Source organism: Clupea harengus, chromosome 15 (genome assembly GCF_900700415.2).
Source record: "Clupea harengus chromosome 15, Ch_v2.0.2, whole genome shotgun sequence".
Lineage (NCBI taxonomy): Eukaryota > Metazoa > Chordata > Actinopteri > Clupeiformes > Clupeidae > Clupea > Clupea harengus.
The window spans coordinates 4,774,928-4,789,257 of NC_045166.1; the positions used below are offsets into that span (position 1 = coordinate 4,774,928).

Below are 14,330 nucleotides of genomic sequence, written 5' to 3' on the forward strand. Positions count from 1 at the left end.
AGAGCACTGCAACGGTGCTCCAAAATCCTCTCGCAGAATATCCTGATGTGCTGGCTTTAAAAATCATTGTATTTGTCACATAAAATATGGAAAACTTAGCGGCGCCTGGAAACACTATGTAATATTTTAGCGTCTTCCAATTTGGAGTTGGGACACCAACATTAAAGAAATAATAAAATGAGAAAAACAAGGCACTCAACCAAAGTTGTAGTAAAGTAAAGTCATCCCTTCTTAGGCAAATAACACATTAGGTTTTCACATAAGGAGCATCAGGCAGCATCAAGAGAAGCCCCAGCTTACAGGACAAACTTGTTGGCAGTTATTTGACACGTCTGCCACAGTTGGTTGAAGCAACCCTGTGGGTAATTCAGATGTAACCAGAGTATCTTCTGCTCCAGTGCTACACAAGACATCTTTTATACATCCAAATTCAGCGTACAAGATTAACAAACAATATGAGAGACTGGCAATTTAACTGTGCAGTCTTACCCAAGATAGATATCTAGTTCAATCAATCATCAATAGTCATGGTTTCATATTCGCCACATTTCTATAATCTCATGTGGCATATACTAGCTGAACAAGTGATGCGGACTGTATGAGTTGTGGGAACAGAATAGGGAGATACTCAAGTGTAAAACATTTTTTTTTTTTTTAATAAATAAATAAAAACATGATGTCATCGAATATTCTGTTCCTCCTACCTGTAGCAGTAACAATTTTAACAAAATGTAAACAATAAGAGAAAATAATTCACAGTCTCCTCCCCCTGCATGACCTGTAGCCCTTTCAGGATGCACTAAGACCACTTCTGTCACCTCCACAAACTGGTGTACCCCTAGAATCCTTCACATCAATTGACCTGTCTGAACTCACTTCCCTAATCTCCTCATCTACGTAAATCATCCTTGCGCCTACAAGACCCCATCCCTACAAAACTACTTAAAAACTTGCATTGCCCTTATTAAGGCAGTACTTAAAGTAATAAACAATTCACTAATTTCAGGATACATTTTCCCAATGATTCAAAATAGCAGTGCTCCATCCATCTCTCAAAAAACCTAACCAGGATAACCTGGCTACTAGTCCAGGCAAAGTAGCGTTTTACGACAGACTAATTGACCGATCGCGAAACTCCTCCCTAGAACGGCCCTCGTCCAATCATACCTTAGCAACCGCTACTAAGAGAAGAAGGTCCAACAACTTTGAGGTCTGAGCAGCATGGTGAAGCAGTGTGCTTACGGGACTTTTAGATCTGACACAGAAATTAGAGGGATGCGTGTTTTTTTCCCGCATTTCCAAAGCCCAAAACACAAGAGGAAAGGTGCCGGCGGTGGATTAAACAGTGTGGGAGACCCCACTCCCACCTCAATATATCGAAAAACACACATATGTCTGCTCCAAAGTAAATGAAGCTGCTTGCAGCTAGCTATGATATCTATCTAGCGAACTACGCTATCGCTAGGTATGATAACTAACTGTCTAGTTGAGAGAACATCCCCAAACAGTTATGGTTCATGACAACTTGTATCATTACCACTACAAGTACATAACTAGTCTCTCCAACTAAAGTGTTAATGTTAAAATCTAAATGTTACCGTCAAAATGTTAATGTTACCGTCTGTAAAATTGCACTCTGAGCTATCCTAGCTAGCGATAGCAAACGCCAGCATTGAACAGAACTTTTAACGTACTCGCCATGGCTTTTAGCTTGACAGTTCCGGGAATTGTGTCGGACGTAGCAACAGTAACTAAGGGGGCGGGGCCCTGGCGATCGGTCAATTGTAAAATAATTTTTTTCAGCATAGATCATTTCTATGAGGTGTCCAGAACAAAAGTCCTAAGAAATCCTAGTTGAGGAAATATGTTTAATTCTCATCAATCTAAGATGTGTGCTAATAACGCCAGGCAACAATACACCCCAAAAATGTAATGTTTTTCCTTTACTCCTATCAAAATGAAACTTTACACAATGAAAGTACCCATGAAAAGTAAAATTTTTTGTATTACAAGTTTCTTTGAAAAAAATAATGTAATATGACAAATGAGCTATACACTAATCGAATATGCCCAAAATACACCCAAATAGGCTTAATTTTTTCCTTTACTCCTACCACAATATAACTAAAAGTATACATGAAAAGTAACTTTTTTTGTATTACAAGTTTCTTTTGAAATTTATTTGAATATGCACATGAGCTCCACATTTATTGAACATGTCCTAATTTGCATAGGCAGAAACACCATTCATGTGTATGACAAATACATCGGCCCAATCTTCATCCAATCATCCTACTGCCAATGGGTGATAGCAATGCTGCTTTTAGACTGGCCTCTAACCTGAAAACTGCCTGGCTTGGTAGTACCTGCCAGGGGTATGGTGTTTCTGCCTATGCAAATTAGGACATATTCAATAAAAGTGGAGCTCATGTGCATATTGAAATTAATTTCAAAAGAAACTGATCCATAATGTAAATAGGTTTTAATGACGTGCTGTAACTCTATGCACTTAGGCTACAGTTATGCCCATTCCACTGTATATGGGAAGTTAAAAGTTTTATATACATTTTCTATTACTGAAGTAATCAGCAGAGAAGCCAATGCTTTTGATCTGATGCTATATGTTCACACCAAAGCCTGAAGGCAATGTTTTGATTTATTTTCTAAAGGAAAATAAAAGAAAGAAAATTCAACAGTTTCGCCTCTGTCTCCCCGATGCTTGACCATTGTTACACTGGTCCTAAATAAACCCTAGGCCTATATCCAACCTCCCTTTCTTGTCTATTCTAGCCATTGTCAACTGTTCTCTGCTTACAGGTATTTTCCCATCAGAACTTAAAACTGCCCTGGTGAGACCCCTCCTGAAGAAAAGTAATTTAGACTCTTCAGTCCTTAACCATTTTAGACCCATCTCCAACCTTCCCTTTCTAAGTAAAATTCTGGGAGAAATTGTCTTTAAACAGTTAAATAATTTCCTAGATGCTAACTGTGCCTTCCAATCTGGCTTTCGTTCCCATCACAACACAGAAACGGCATTAGTCAAGGTTGTAAATTACCTCAGGATTAATGCTGACTCTAAAAAACTTCTGGATCTGAGCGCAGTCCTAAACTGGGAATACTTTGGATACTTGGAGACCACAGCTCAAAAAACATTTGTATGACCTGTGGGGTCCCTCAAGGATCCAATTTAGGGCCCTTTCTTTTCAGTCTGTACACCCCTTGGGTAGTGTCATTAGGAGGCACAACATCAATTATCATAGTTATGCAGATGACACCCAGCTCTATAATTCTGTAACACCCAACAATTACAGCTCTATTGATTGCTTGGTAAATTGCATTGCTGATTTAAATATATGGATGCCACAAAACTTTCACCAGCTCAACCGAGATAGTCATTGATGAAAAAGCCAAAGGAGAGAAACTATCTGCACATTTAGAAACACTAGGACTTAACCCATAGCACCAGGCCAGAAACCTAGATGTCATATTTGACACAGATCTACATTTTTAAACCCATATCAAAAATATAATTAAAAGGTCTTTTTATCACTTAAGAAACATTGCTACGGTGCAACCGTTTCTCTCTCAAGACTGTGGATATTATGTTTAAAAATGTATCTATTTTTGTTACTGTTTTGTAAAGCAGATGATTTCTATGTGCAATGTAGACATGTTTTCTCACTCCTACGCCACCAGACCTGATACTGTAACTGTCGATAAGAGAAATACGTTTTCATCCTGGAAGTAGGTTGCTAATTTGGACCATGTTTGACAGAAGCCTGTGCAGAGTTTTAAGTGTCATTCACATGTACAGCAAATTACCAGTTTGGGCAACAAATGTCAGATTATTGTATTGTGTTGTCACCACATTTGGAGGTGGTGTGTTTTCTAATTAGATCTGTGGTGTAAATATTGCTGATATAGCCAGATGTTTAAAACATGTATGGATAATGTATCACCTTCTGCTCAGTCTTTCGAAAACTGAGCTCCACGTATTCTCAGCCAACCCAGCTATCCCACAAAATATTAACATCCAACATATTAATCTTCATTGACCCCCACTAAATATGCACGAAACTTGGGAGTTATACTTGATGACCAACTTAATTTCTCTGAGCACGTAGCATATGTCTCGACTTGTTGGTTCACACTCGGAACATCAGACACTATCTCACTCAATATGCTACACAACATATTGTGCAGGCCTTGGTTATGTCTAAACTAGACACATTTTATGTCTAAATTTTAAAAGGCCTGTTATTTATCATCTGTGTAAGTAGTTCATTTGCTTTAGGCCTACTCTATAGTCAGAGTTTTGGTATTTGTTATTGTTGTTATTATTATTAACTTCATTAATTGGTGCTATAAGTACTTGTATAAGTACTTGTTGTACAATAAGTACTACAGATATTTCCCTTACTAGAAAGATGAACATCATCACTAAAATTAATATATGAAAAACACTTTCTAACTCGTCTCTATAGGCTAGCAAAACAGCAACTGTAGTTTCACAGGCATTACATTCCAACATGTGATCTACCATCATGTGATAAACGTCAGTTAATAGTTGACCCACCAGCTTCCACGCCAAAAAGTTACTTTTTTATGTTAAAACAAGGATTGTTTTTGTACATGTTAGGAGGTCTGGTCCTTTAACTGGTGTGGTGATATTAATTGTACAAAATCTTTTATTATTCAATTCTTTACTGCAAAATGGCATGTTCCTCTGAAAGGGCTATGTTTAGGAAGATCATGTAAATACATGAGCATAGGTGTGAATTTCCAGTGTGGAAAGGCCATTATCCTTTCCATCCTTATCTTTTGGTACCTCAACATAACAAGGAGCAGACTACATGGAACCATGGCACCTACATGACACTGACATCTACATTTCCCTTAGCCAACTCTTTTTTTGGCCAACTTTTTTTTGGCTTTTTTTGGCGGAAATCTCCTCCTTAGAACTGTCTACAACGAGCATGGTCGCAAAAATAGCTATGCTAGCTACATGTATCTGACATAGGAATTGGACATCTGCCAAATGAAGCATATTAGCATTATAAATATTATTAATTTACATTTTTTAGAGGTGCCCCACAAAATATGTAAGAAATAGGCACAGCAAGCAACAAGTCTGCTAGCTAGCTTTAACTAGCTGACATTTGATTTGCCAGAGTTATGAACAGTTAAAACATTCGATTTAGAAACACTAATTTACTTCATGTAGTTTAGACAACCAGATAATCCTGCACACTGAATAGCTGGATGGCAAGCCAACTACTTAAAGTGTCTCTCCGTCAAGTCTGTATGCCACTGCACTCATTCACTAAAAGCATGTGATGCTTCATGGTGGTTTTTCATGGGGAGTACAAATGATAAGAGCCACCTTAGGCGTGTGTGATATTGTATAAGGCACTTATTAGGGCCATGAATGTAAAAATATATTCTAATATTTATTATGTAAATGATGACAATTATACTCCATTAAGTACCAGTCCTTTCATTTGATTCTGGTATCGTCTAACCTGTAAGCTAGCTAGCTATAAAGTATTTTCTAACCATTCACTTTTAGTCAAGACCCCACCCCCTGGTGGTAGCATTCCTAACAAAATGAATTTAATTGTCCATAGAGATATAGAGATAATCTTTATTGGTTCTGTTGATCACAGTTTATTTTTTAGCCATTTTTTTTGTAACAAGGTGTTAAGGAACTACAGTGAATATGTTGTATAGATGACGTTGGTTGGTTGATAGATGGGTTGCATGCCATATACAGAGCTGATCAAAATGCTGATTTTTATTGCTTGCTGTTCTGAAAGTTTTTGACAAAACAAAAAAATGCATACCGTGTGGTGATAACCATTATAGGTCAGAGCCTGTGGCGCAGTGCTTTTACTCACAGGGAGAGTGGTTATGTGGCACCAGGGAGAGTGGTTAGGTGGCACCAGAGCTAACATTAAGAACAAGGCATATGCTATGGTGAACAGGGCATGTGACTTGATTTGGAGTCCTTTTATGAAATGAAAGGGGCAATTTCCAAATGAGGTAGTAGGTTATACTTGTACAAACACTGAACTGACTAGAGGCCTAGAGTTTAACTTTCCCTCCCTATAGCCTTGGCCTTGGAGGTGGTGTGACCTCATTTTCATTGGTGTGACCTCGGCTATTTAAGTGATGATCAGCTGGCTCACATCTTATGCATTGGTTGCAAAGCTCAACGTAATGTTTGATTTTAGGCTTTGTCGATAAGCTATATTGTAAAGGGGCTGTGGTAAAATGTCATCAACTGGCACATGCACAACAATTAAACCGGCCATATTAATGAAGTAGGTCAAAGGTCACTGTTGTTTGGTATGTTTTTTTGGCATATTCGTAAACCATTTCAATATATTCAATTCTTGGTGTTTTTTAAAACATTGCCTTCACCTTGTGAAAAAAAAAATCAGTGACTTTGGAAACCCTATCAAATGCTCAAATTAAAAAAATATCAGAGCATGACAGTCATCAAAGTGCCTCAAGAGGATTAAGCATTTACCCATAAATAGGCACAGACTTGAACACACAGACAAACTGATCAGCATGTGAGGTTACTGTTCACCTCCAAGTATTTCTTACCGCATGGTGTGGATTGCCCTGGTCAATAGGGACTTTGAAATCTGACTGCAGCTCATCAAAGGCTGTTATCTGGGGGGGGGGGGGGGGGGGAAGAACAGGTCAGCATGAGTGTTGACGATCAGGAGAACAACATTAGCAGATGAAAATGATGGCCATTTAATATTAATTAAGTATGAATTCCTAAGGCATTTACAGCATTTGTTATTTCATCTGCATGAAGAGAAATCAACGTTTCAAAGAATAACTGATGCTACAGCACATTGAAAGCCATAGTTTTACAGATCATACATATCCCCACAGCATGTTGTTACCACTGACGCATTTCACTATAGGGATTAGATGTGTACACAGATGTCATTATCTTTATCTGTATCTGTTCAACCGACCAAATGATCTGTCTTTCAATCCGCATAGAAGTGGGCAGGGTTTTTAACAGAAGTCACGTTAGTAACCAAACATTTGACAATGCATTTGCTGTGCCTTCAAAGCATCACATAGATTTATGAGTGGCGGGTGATGGGTGATGACGATTTATACATCATGACATCATGTTAGAAGTGTTTACACTCAAGTAGACTACAGTGGAAAAGCAATGCTTGCAGACTGTACTTTACGTATTGAATACTGAATCCAAAATGTTCCCACACAGCGGATTTGAAAGACGGAGGTGTCTCTCCCAATTTGCTTCTCTCTGTCTAGCTAGCGTTTGACCATTGTCAGGTTGGAGCTGAGATCATTTAATTTTTAGTTTCTCTACTCCAGCTCCTATATGCATGCAGACCACTGATAGGCACCAGGGACATTCTGACAGGCTCCAGAGATGTTCTGTAGATCTGAATGTACAATGTGTGTGCAGTCTGCAGCGCAATGAACAAGGTTTGGAAATGAAAGGAAAACGACAGATGCATCGTTACACTGCGGTTCTCTTCTGCGTATTGAATCGTAGAGGGCGTACCAAGCAGTTTGACATAATACTGTGTCCTGTTGCATCCCTAGAGCCAATGGGGATTCATGATTGAACAGCCAGGGAACCCACCGTCACTTTATGAAGAAATACCTCTCCTTGCTGCTGCCCCATCCACTGGCTTTTTATCTCCATCCAAAGCAGACAAACTACACTGTTGATCTATGGTAAGTTAACAATGGAACAAAAGGTGTAAATGTAAAGATATTTATCCTTGTGAGTAAAAAGTATATTTTCTACTCCCGCAGCCAACCAAACAGTTTATGCTTTGTCGTCTGTTGTCTTCACCAGTTTAACCATGTAACTGCATCAGGTAGGCTATGACAAACAGTGCAACCACTTGCGTAGCTTCAATGGGTCCTGTGGGTGCCGCACATCCACGGCCCAGCCCCATGGCGAGTCAGCAGTGTACATTTATATAATCACTTTGAGTGACGTGTTTCACAAACGGGTTTTTTAATGAAAGATCTTAATCGATATTCCCCGCCTGAAAGGGAGACAAACACAGGACTATGTTCTTTGACCTGTACAATGAAAGCTCGAGTTTCACAATGTTCTCCTGTCACAACATGTACAGAAGTCTGGAGATGAATGAGCTTCCCACTGGCCATGTTTTAGCCTTTCTTATAGCCAATGACATGGATTGAGCGTTCCCAAATCTGGCTGCCCTCACAATTCCTGTGAGTAGCATACAGGCACAATGTTTCTTCAGTCGCCTTAAACTATTCAAAACGTTTTGCCTGCCACCATGGGCAAGGAGCGCTACTTATGATCGAAAGAAAAAACTGCAAACATTTGGATAAGGTGTTCAACAAGTTTGTGGGAATGAAATGTCAACGTGTTGATGTCTCAGTTATTGGCCTATAGCACGGTCACTTTGAATGTGAGATCAAATACAGGCTGTTAGCCTTTTTAGTCCATCAATCAGTTGTATTAATTACATTAATGCAATTTATTGTAATTTTAATGCAGTTTGTTGAAACCATGTATTTCTACAATTAATATGTTGAAAAAAAATGTGTTTTGTGTCTTTACCTATCCTATGCCCACAGCTCAGTTGCTATTTGCGTTTGGCAAGATAGTATGTATGCGCAGGCTACAGCCTGTGTGTGCGGTACCATAGGTGTTTATTATGTTTGTAGAAAATAAAGAAACACACACGCACTACCAAGCTAACAAAAATGTTGATTTCACCTAACTTACTAACTTTGAATCAGTGGTTCATTGATTTCTTTTAACTGACTTTCACTAAACTAAACACAACATAATTAGGACACCTGTGGTCTAGAATTGACCTACTTCAGTGTACTAACAGGTTTTTCTTAGCCTAGACTATCAGGGACAGGAAGGTATGTGCATAAATAGAATACCCACTGTTCGACTGATAATTCACGCCCATCGACAGGAAAGGCAAGTTCTGCCCCTGACTGCAACATCCATATCATGAATCCTACATGACCAAAACACACACACACTACCGGTATACCATGCACCCCAACCCCCTACTTGCCTATATATATATAGAGCCACCTGCAAATGGCCACTGGATGTTAACTATTCAACAAAGACAGCATGGTCAACAAGTGTGCTGACATTTCCTTTCTTCTCAGGTTTGTCAATAAAGCTAGTCATCAAAAACTATTATACAGGAAAATATGAATTCCCCAAAATTGTCTGAAAATTACCAAAAATTCGCTAATATACTAACATGGAAAGTTTCCTCCTCTGAAAGTTCTAAGAACTTTGCAACCCTAACTGCATATTGCCAAAATGTAATGGTAGCACACAACTGAAAAAAAAAACATGATTGAACACACAGTCAGAAGTGCTGAGATGAGATAAGGATGAAGACTCATCTGAGAGACAGCCTTGCACATGCCAACCACTGGCAGAAAATGCACAAACTCATCTGTCCGCCATAGGGGAGCTCCCGTTTGACAGAGGAAGAGTGCATGCTGGAGTGTGAGGTTACAGTTATTATTGTAGCTGTCTATCTATTACATGCAGAGAAGTGGCTGAGAAAGGAGACTGAGAGAGGTAGGAGAACTCCCTGGCAGAAACAGCACACCTCAGCCACTGCTGAGCAACATTGTGTATTAATAATTAATTTACACTTATCACATTAAAAGTGAAAACCTTTTCATTAAATGAAATGAACAAAAACAAAAAAGAAAGAAAAAACAAACACCCTGGTCTTATCTGCATAAGGTCAAATTTGTGGAAGTAGTATGCTTTGGTGCTACTGGTTTGGTTTGATGTCATTAGATTAGATTAGATTAGATTAGATTAGATTAGATTCAACTTTATTGTCATTGCACAGAGTACAAGTACTGAGGCAACGAAATGCAGTTAGCATCTAACCAGAAGTGCAACGCAAAAGAGTGCAGAGTATGTGCATATGTATAGTGGTAATATAAATAGGATATATACAGTATGATATAAGATATAAGTGGTATGAACAGTAAGAACATGAGCAGCAATAATGGTGATTAGTGCAGATGTGATATAGATATATTTAAAGTGCAGGTGAAGTACGTCAAGATATGCATAACGTACAGTTAACATTAGAGTAGCCAACAGTTGGCACTCTGAGAAACCTATTTTTGGATCACAGGCACAAAATGCTCCACAAAAGAAACGCCCAGTTGATTTAGGTTGTGATAACCCAAAAATGCACAACTGAGTGGAAGGACCCAAGGAGGTAAGCCATGCATTTAATTCATGTTATGATGCTAGCCTTGGCTTTCATGATTATTACACAAAACGTTTTTGGGTCTGTCTGCATTTATTCAGTAAGAGTATATAGTTTATTTCAAATTATGTTCTAATGACACGCACAGTGCAGTGTGTGTGTGAGTGTGTGTGTGTGAGAGAGAGAGGCATGGCTTGTACATAGGCTATATTTTGGATGCACAGTGCAGTGTGTGTGTGTGTGTGTGTGTGTGTGTGTGTGTGTGTATGTATGTGTCTGTCTGTGTAAGAGACACTTTACAGCATGTTTTGAACTTGGAATTGGGTTGGTGTGTTGGTTGTTGACAGCAAACTCATATTATCAAACATTTACATCATAGACTGAGTTATAAAACAGCATGCACGCTTGCACGCTCATTCATGAAACATGTCCTGTTCCATTTTATTTCAAAGCTATATGAATTCAGGAACACAGATCAAGTTTGAAAGTCTGTGGACCTAAAGTCTATGGAGGATGTTTTGTACAACCAGCACACATTTCAGCTAAATCCAAGATTTGAGGCTTTGGTGAGGATGAACATATGTGGATTCAAAATGACGCTGTTTTCAGCCTTGGGCACCAACTTTAAATATTTGACACACAAAAACTATTTAGAGTTTTAAGATGTTGTAAAATGACATGAATACTGAATTTTTTGACCTGTGTCAAAGGTGATTTGGCGTGGAATGACCCTCTAGTCAATTGCTATATAAGAGCATGTACTATACAAGAGTTGGCACTGACTACAAATATGTTTATGTCTGAAGGATCTGTTTATCGCAGCTAACTTTCATAGCATACATTGCTGCGTGATAAAGCAATCTTCAGCATTTTGAGATGATGCAAAATAAAGCAATAACTCCTCAGTTAACAGTCTTGCGCAATCCTACTTAGGTTGTTAAAGAGATTGAAACACTTTGTGAAGGCGCAATTACGAAGTTTATGTTATATTCTGATGCACAAAGATGTTAGTTTAACAACCACAGTAAAAAGTGATTTTCTTAAAGGCAATGCTTTTAATACATTTAAGCTTTTAAATAAACACATGCAGCAAATATTTTTAAAGGACTGGATACATTTTCACCGATAATGGGTTAATTGGTTGAAATCGACGTGAGTCTCAGTACCTCTCACATGAATGTTACGTACCGGGCACAATTAGCCACCTTATTTTTGCTCATATATCGACATAATCAACATCAACAACTGCTTTGTTTTTCTTTCATTTCGGCCACTGAACAAAGTTAACTGCGGATTTAAACACTTACGTGCCAAATGGCGAAGAAGATCAAGGAAGCGCAGAGAACCAAGGAGAGCATATAGCAGAAGGCAGCGAAAGTGAATATCATTGTCAAAGCAACTGAGGGATTCCCCCAAAATTCGAGAGGCTCTGAATTTAAGCGTTGAAGGAAAACGTAACGTATAAACAAAACCAAGCCTCAAATCCTTTCTGACGACCACCAAATCATCATTCCTGAACAGTCTCCAGTGAAGATTTGTCTCGTTTTGACCTACGTGTAATCCTATTGGGTAGCATGGGCTATCTTATGACGACCGGTTCGATGATATGGAGACAATGCGATAGAAAAAAAATATTTCACATTCTCGTAGGAATGAAAATGTCCATGTAGGATTTCTCCCTCGGGGAGGAGGGTTGTACGATAAATACTGCCAGTTGCGGTAGGGTAAATATAGCACATAAGGTGATAGCCTATGTACCCTAGTATATCACAAGACGTGGATGGTGAGATCAAAAGCGGCAGCCAATTAGCCTGCTGTGGCAGTATAAAATAGGCAAGGAACGTGTCTTCTGGTTCCAGTTTTAAATAGGCTTAGGTTGTAGACTAGCTCCTCCAATTTGTTTAAGCATAAGAAAATCTCAAGCATCTTTCTTACAGGTGAGTTGCGCTAGTCTCTCCCCCCCTCTCTCTCTCTCTCCCTCTCCCTCTCTCTCTCTCCCCCTCTGTCTCCCTCTCTCTCTCTGTGTATGTGTGTGTGTGTGTGCGTGTGTGGGCAACATAAAGAATAATCGAGTTAGGTAGTTTTGCTGTTATTGTACAGGTTTAAGAGCAACCTACCTTTAAAATGCTCATTATTTTATCATTTTTAAAGTAGACAATAGACCATATTCCTCATTATAATCCAGCCAATCCAATCCATCACCTGTTTACCTATTTACTCTCATACTGCAACGTTGGATCTGAGTTCACGGAACACTTTTGAGGACAGTTGTTTTTCAGTTTTATATCCTACAGGATAGACATTCTGTTTACATTTAAACTAAAAAAAACAGTTGCAACTCCAAGAAAAACCAAGAGGAGAGAGGCTTCCTGAGAATGAAAAGACTTGAGACATGGACATCTCTTAAACAATAACATGTGAATTGAATGCATGTAGGAGTAGGAAGGCAAAAAGAAAGAGGAGAGAAAGAGGTGTGGGTCATGCAGACATACAAAATAAAACATTAAAGGATAGAGAGAAAGATCCAGAGAAAATTAGAGAGTTTATAGTTTAAATTGTTCTCAGGATATTGCAATTTTTCAGTTATAGCTTCCTCTGTGAACAGAATTTCACAAAATGTGGCATGCATCCAAAAAATTATGTAGTTATTGACTATTGAATTTAATGAAATTTGAACTTTTACATTACAAGATATTTGCCATAGAATAGAAATAATGCCCCCTGAAGTCATGTGGTGGTAATTACAATTTTGTGACATTTATCCCATTTCAGGGACCAATATATCAAGTTTGGTGCTTGTACGACTTATAGTTTTTGCTGCCTGCATCTTTATAAAGGAAAAGGAATAATATCTAGAGAAATGGACACTGTAACCTATGGAATTACGTGGATGCTAACATTTCACACTTCGAATGAAAGGTTTGGCTCTCCTACCACCTGATGGAACCGCATATTGATGTTTTCCTGTTCTGATTTGGTTGTTGCATGGTGGTTCTTGTGTGAGCATAGAAATGCTCATATGGGGGACTGATGGAACTGGATATTGCTATTCTACTGTTGTAAGAGACATGAACTAAGTGTAGCATTATTTTGTATCTGTAACTCATACCCTTGGATGTGTACTCTGTCTGTTTCACTGAGACCTGAACAATTAACATCTGAACCCCTTCCCCACAGAAAGCCTCCTTCCTGCTATCACCCTCTGTAATCACCTCCCTCCCCCTATAGGTGAACCCGTCCACCTCACTGTCTCCCCTTCCTGCCATCACCTATAGGGTGTGGTCTCCCATCCCCTCCTGTATTCTACCTGACTGAATGGTATAAATGCCAACATATTCTACAATCAGGTTGGCCATTTTCTGAGCAGCACGCTTAGAGTGGCTCTCCAGGCTGAAATAAAATCCAGAAATCCTGACCTCCGGTCCGTTCTTCAAGTTTTGCGTGCTCATTTAGATTCTATCACACCGTTTGGACAAACAATAAATATCATCTAACAATTGCAGGGCAGCGATTATCTAACACCAATGACCCACTGACCCATACCATCTGCTATTAAAATAGTTATCAGTCAGTGTTTAAAATTAGTTGATGGACTCCCTTCATTGTGTGTAATGCACTTTATCGAGAACTTTGAAGAACATATGTTGCCTTTGCCCTCTCTCCACAGCAAGAGTTGGCAATTAAGACTCTTTTCATTAGTGGTACCTCGTGGTGGAATGACCTGCCTAGTGCTATCTGATCAAGTGACAGGCATGGTGCATGCAAATAGTACCAGCAGCAGCAGCATAAAAAGTATACCAGCAAAGCTGCTGGAGCCATTTTGTTTCCGATTATTCTTATTACAGGTCCAAGTAACGAAGCTGCTGGAACCCTTTTGTTTTTGTTCTCATAAGCACCACAGCACCAAAAATGCGGCCCCTCCGGTCTCCACCGGCCCTATTGTTTCTGTAAGCATTATTATTATTATCATTATTATTATTATTATTATTATATTTGCCATTTTAAAGGAGGTTCCCAAGGGCGAAAACTCATGGAACCTGGTACACATCAGTAACATATCAA

The 14,330-nt window shown here is 38.9% G+C and overlaps 1 protein-coding gene across 1 annotated transcript in view; it reads right to left on the reverse strand.

Moving 5' to 3' along the window:
• The window catches only part of cnih3 (cornichon family AMPA receptor auxiliary protein 3), a 37,798-nt gene extending 25,536 nt beyond the window's left edge, over nucleotides 1-12,262 (reverse strand). The window contains exons 1-2 of the mRNA XM_031581766.1: nucleotides 11,576-12,262; nucleotides 6,613-6,681 (exon numbers count right to left, since the gene is read on the reverse strand). Of these exons, the coding sequence (XP_031437626.1) occupies nucleotides 6,613-6,681; nucleotides 11,576-11,656 (150 nt within the window). The 5' untranslated portion in view covers nucleotides 11,657-12,262. The remainder of the gene's footprint in view (nucleotides 1-6,612; nucleotides 6,682-11,575) is intronic.
• Nucleotides 12,263-14,330: the final 2,068 nt, after the last annotated feature.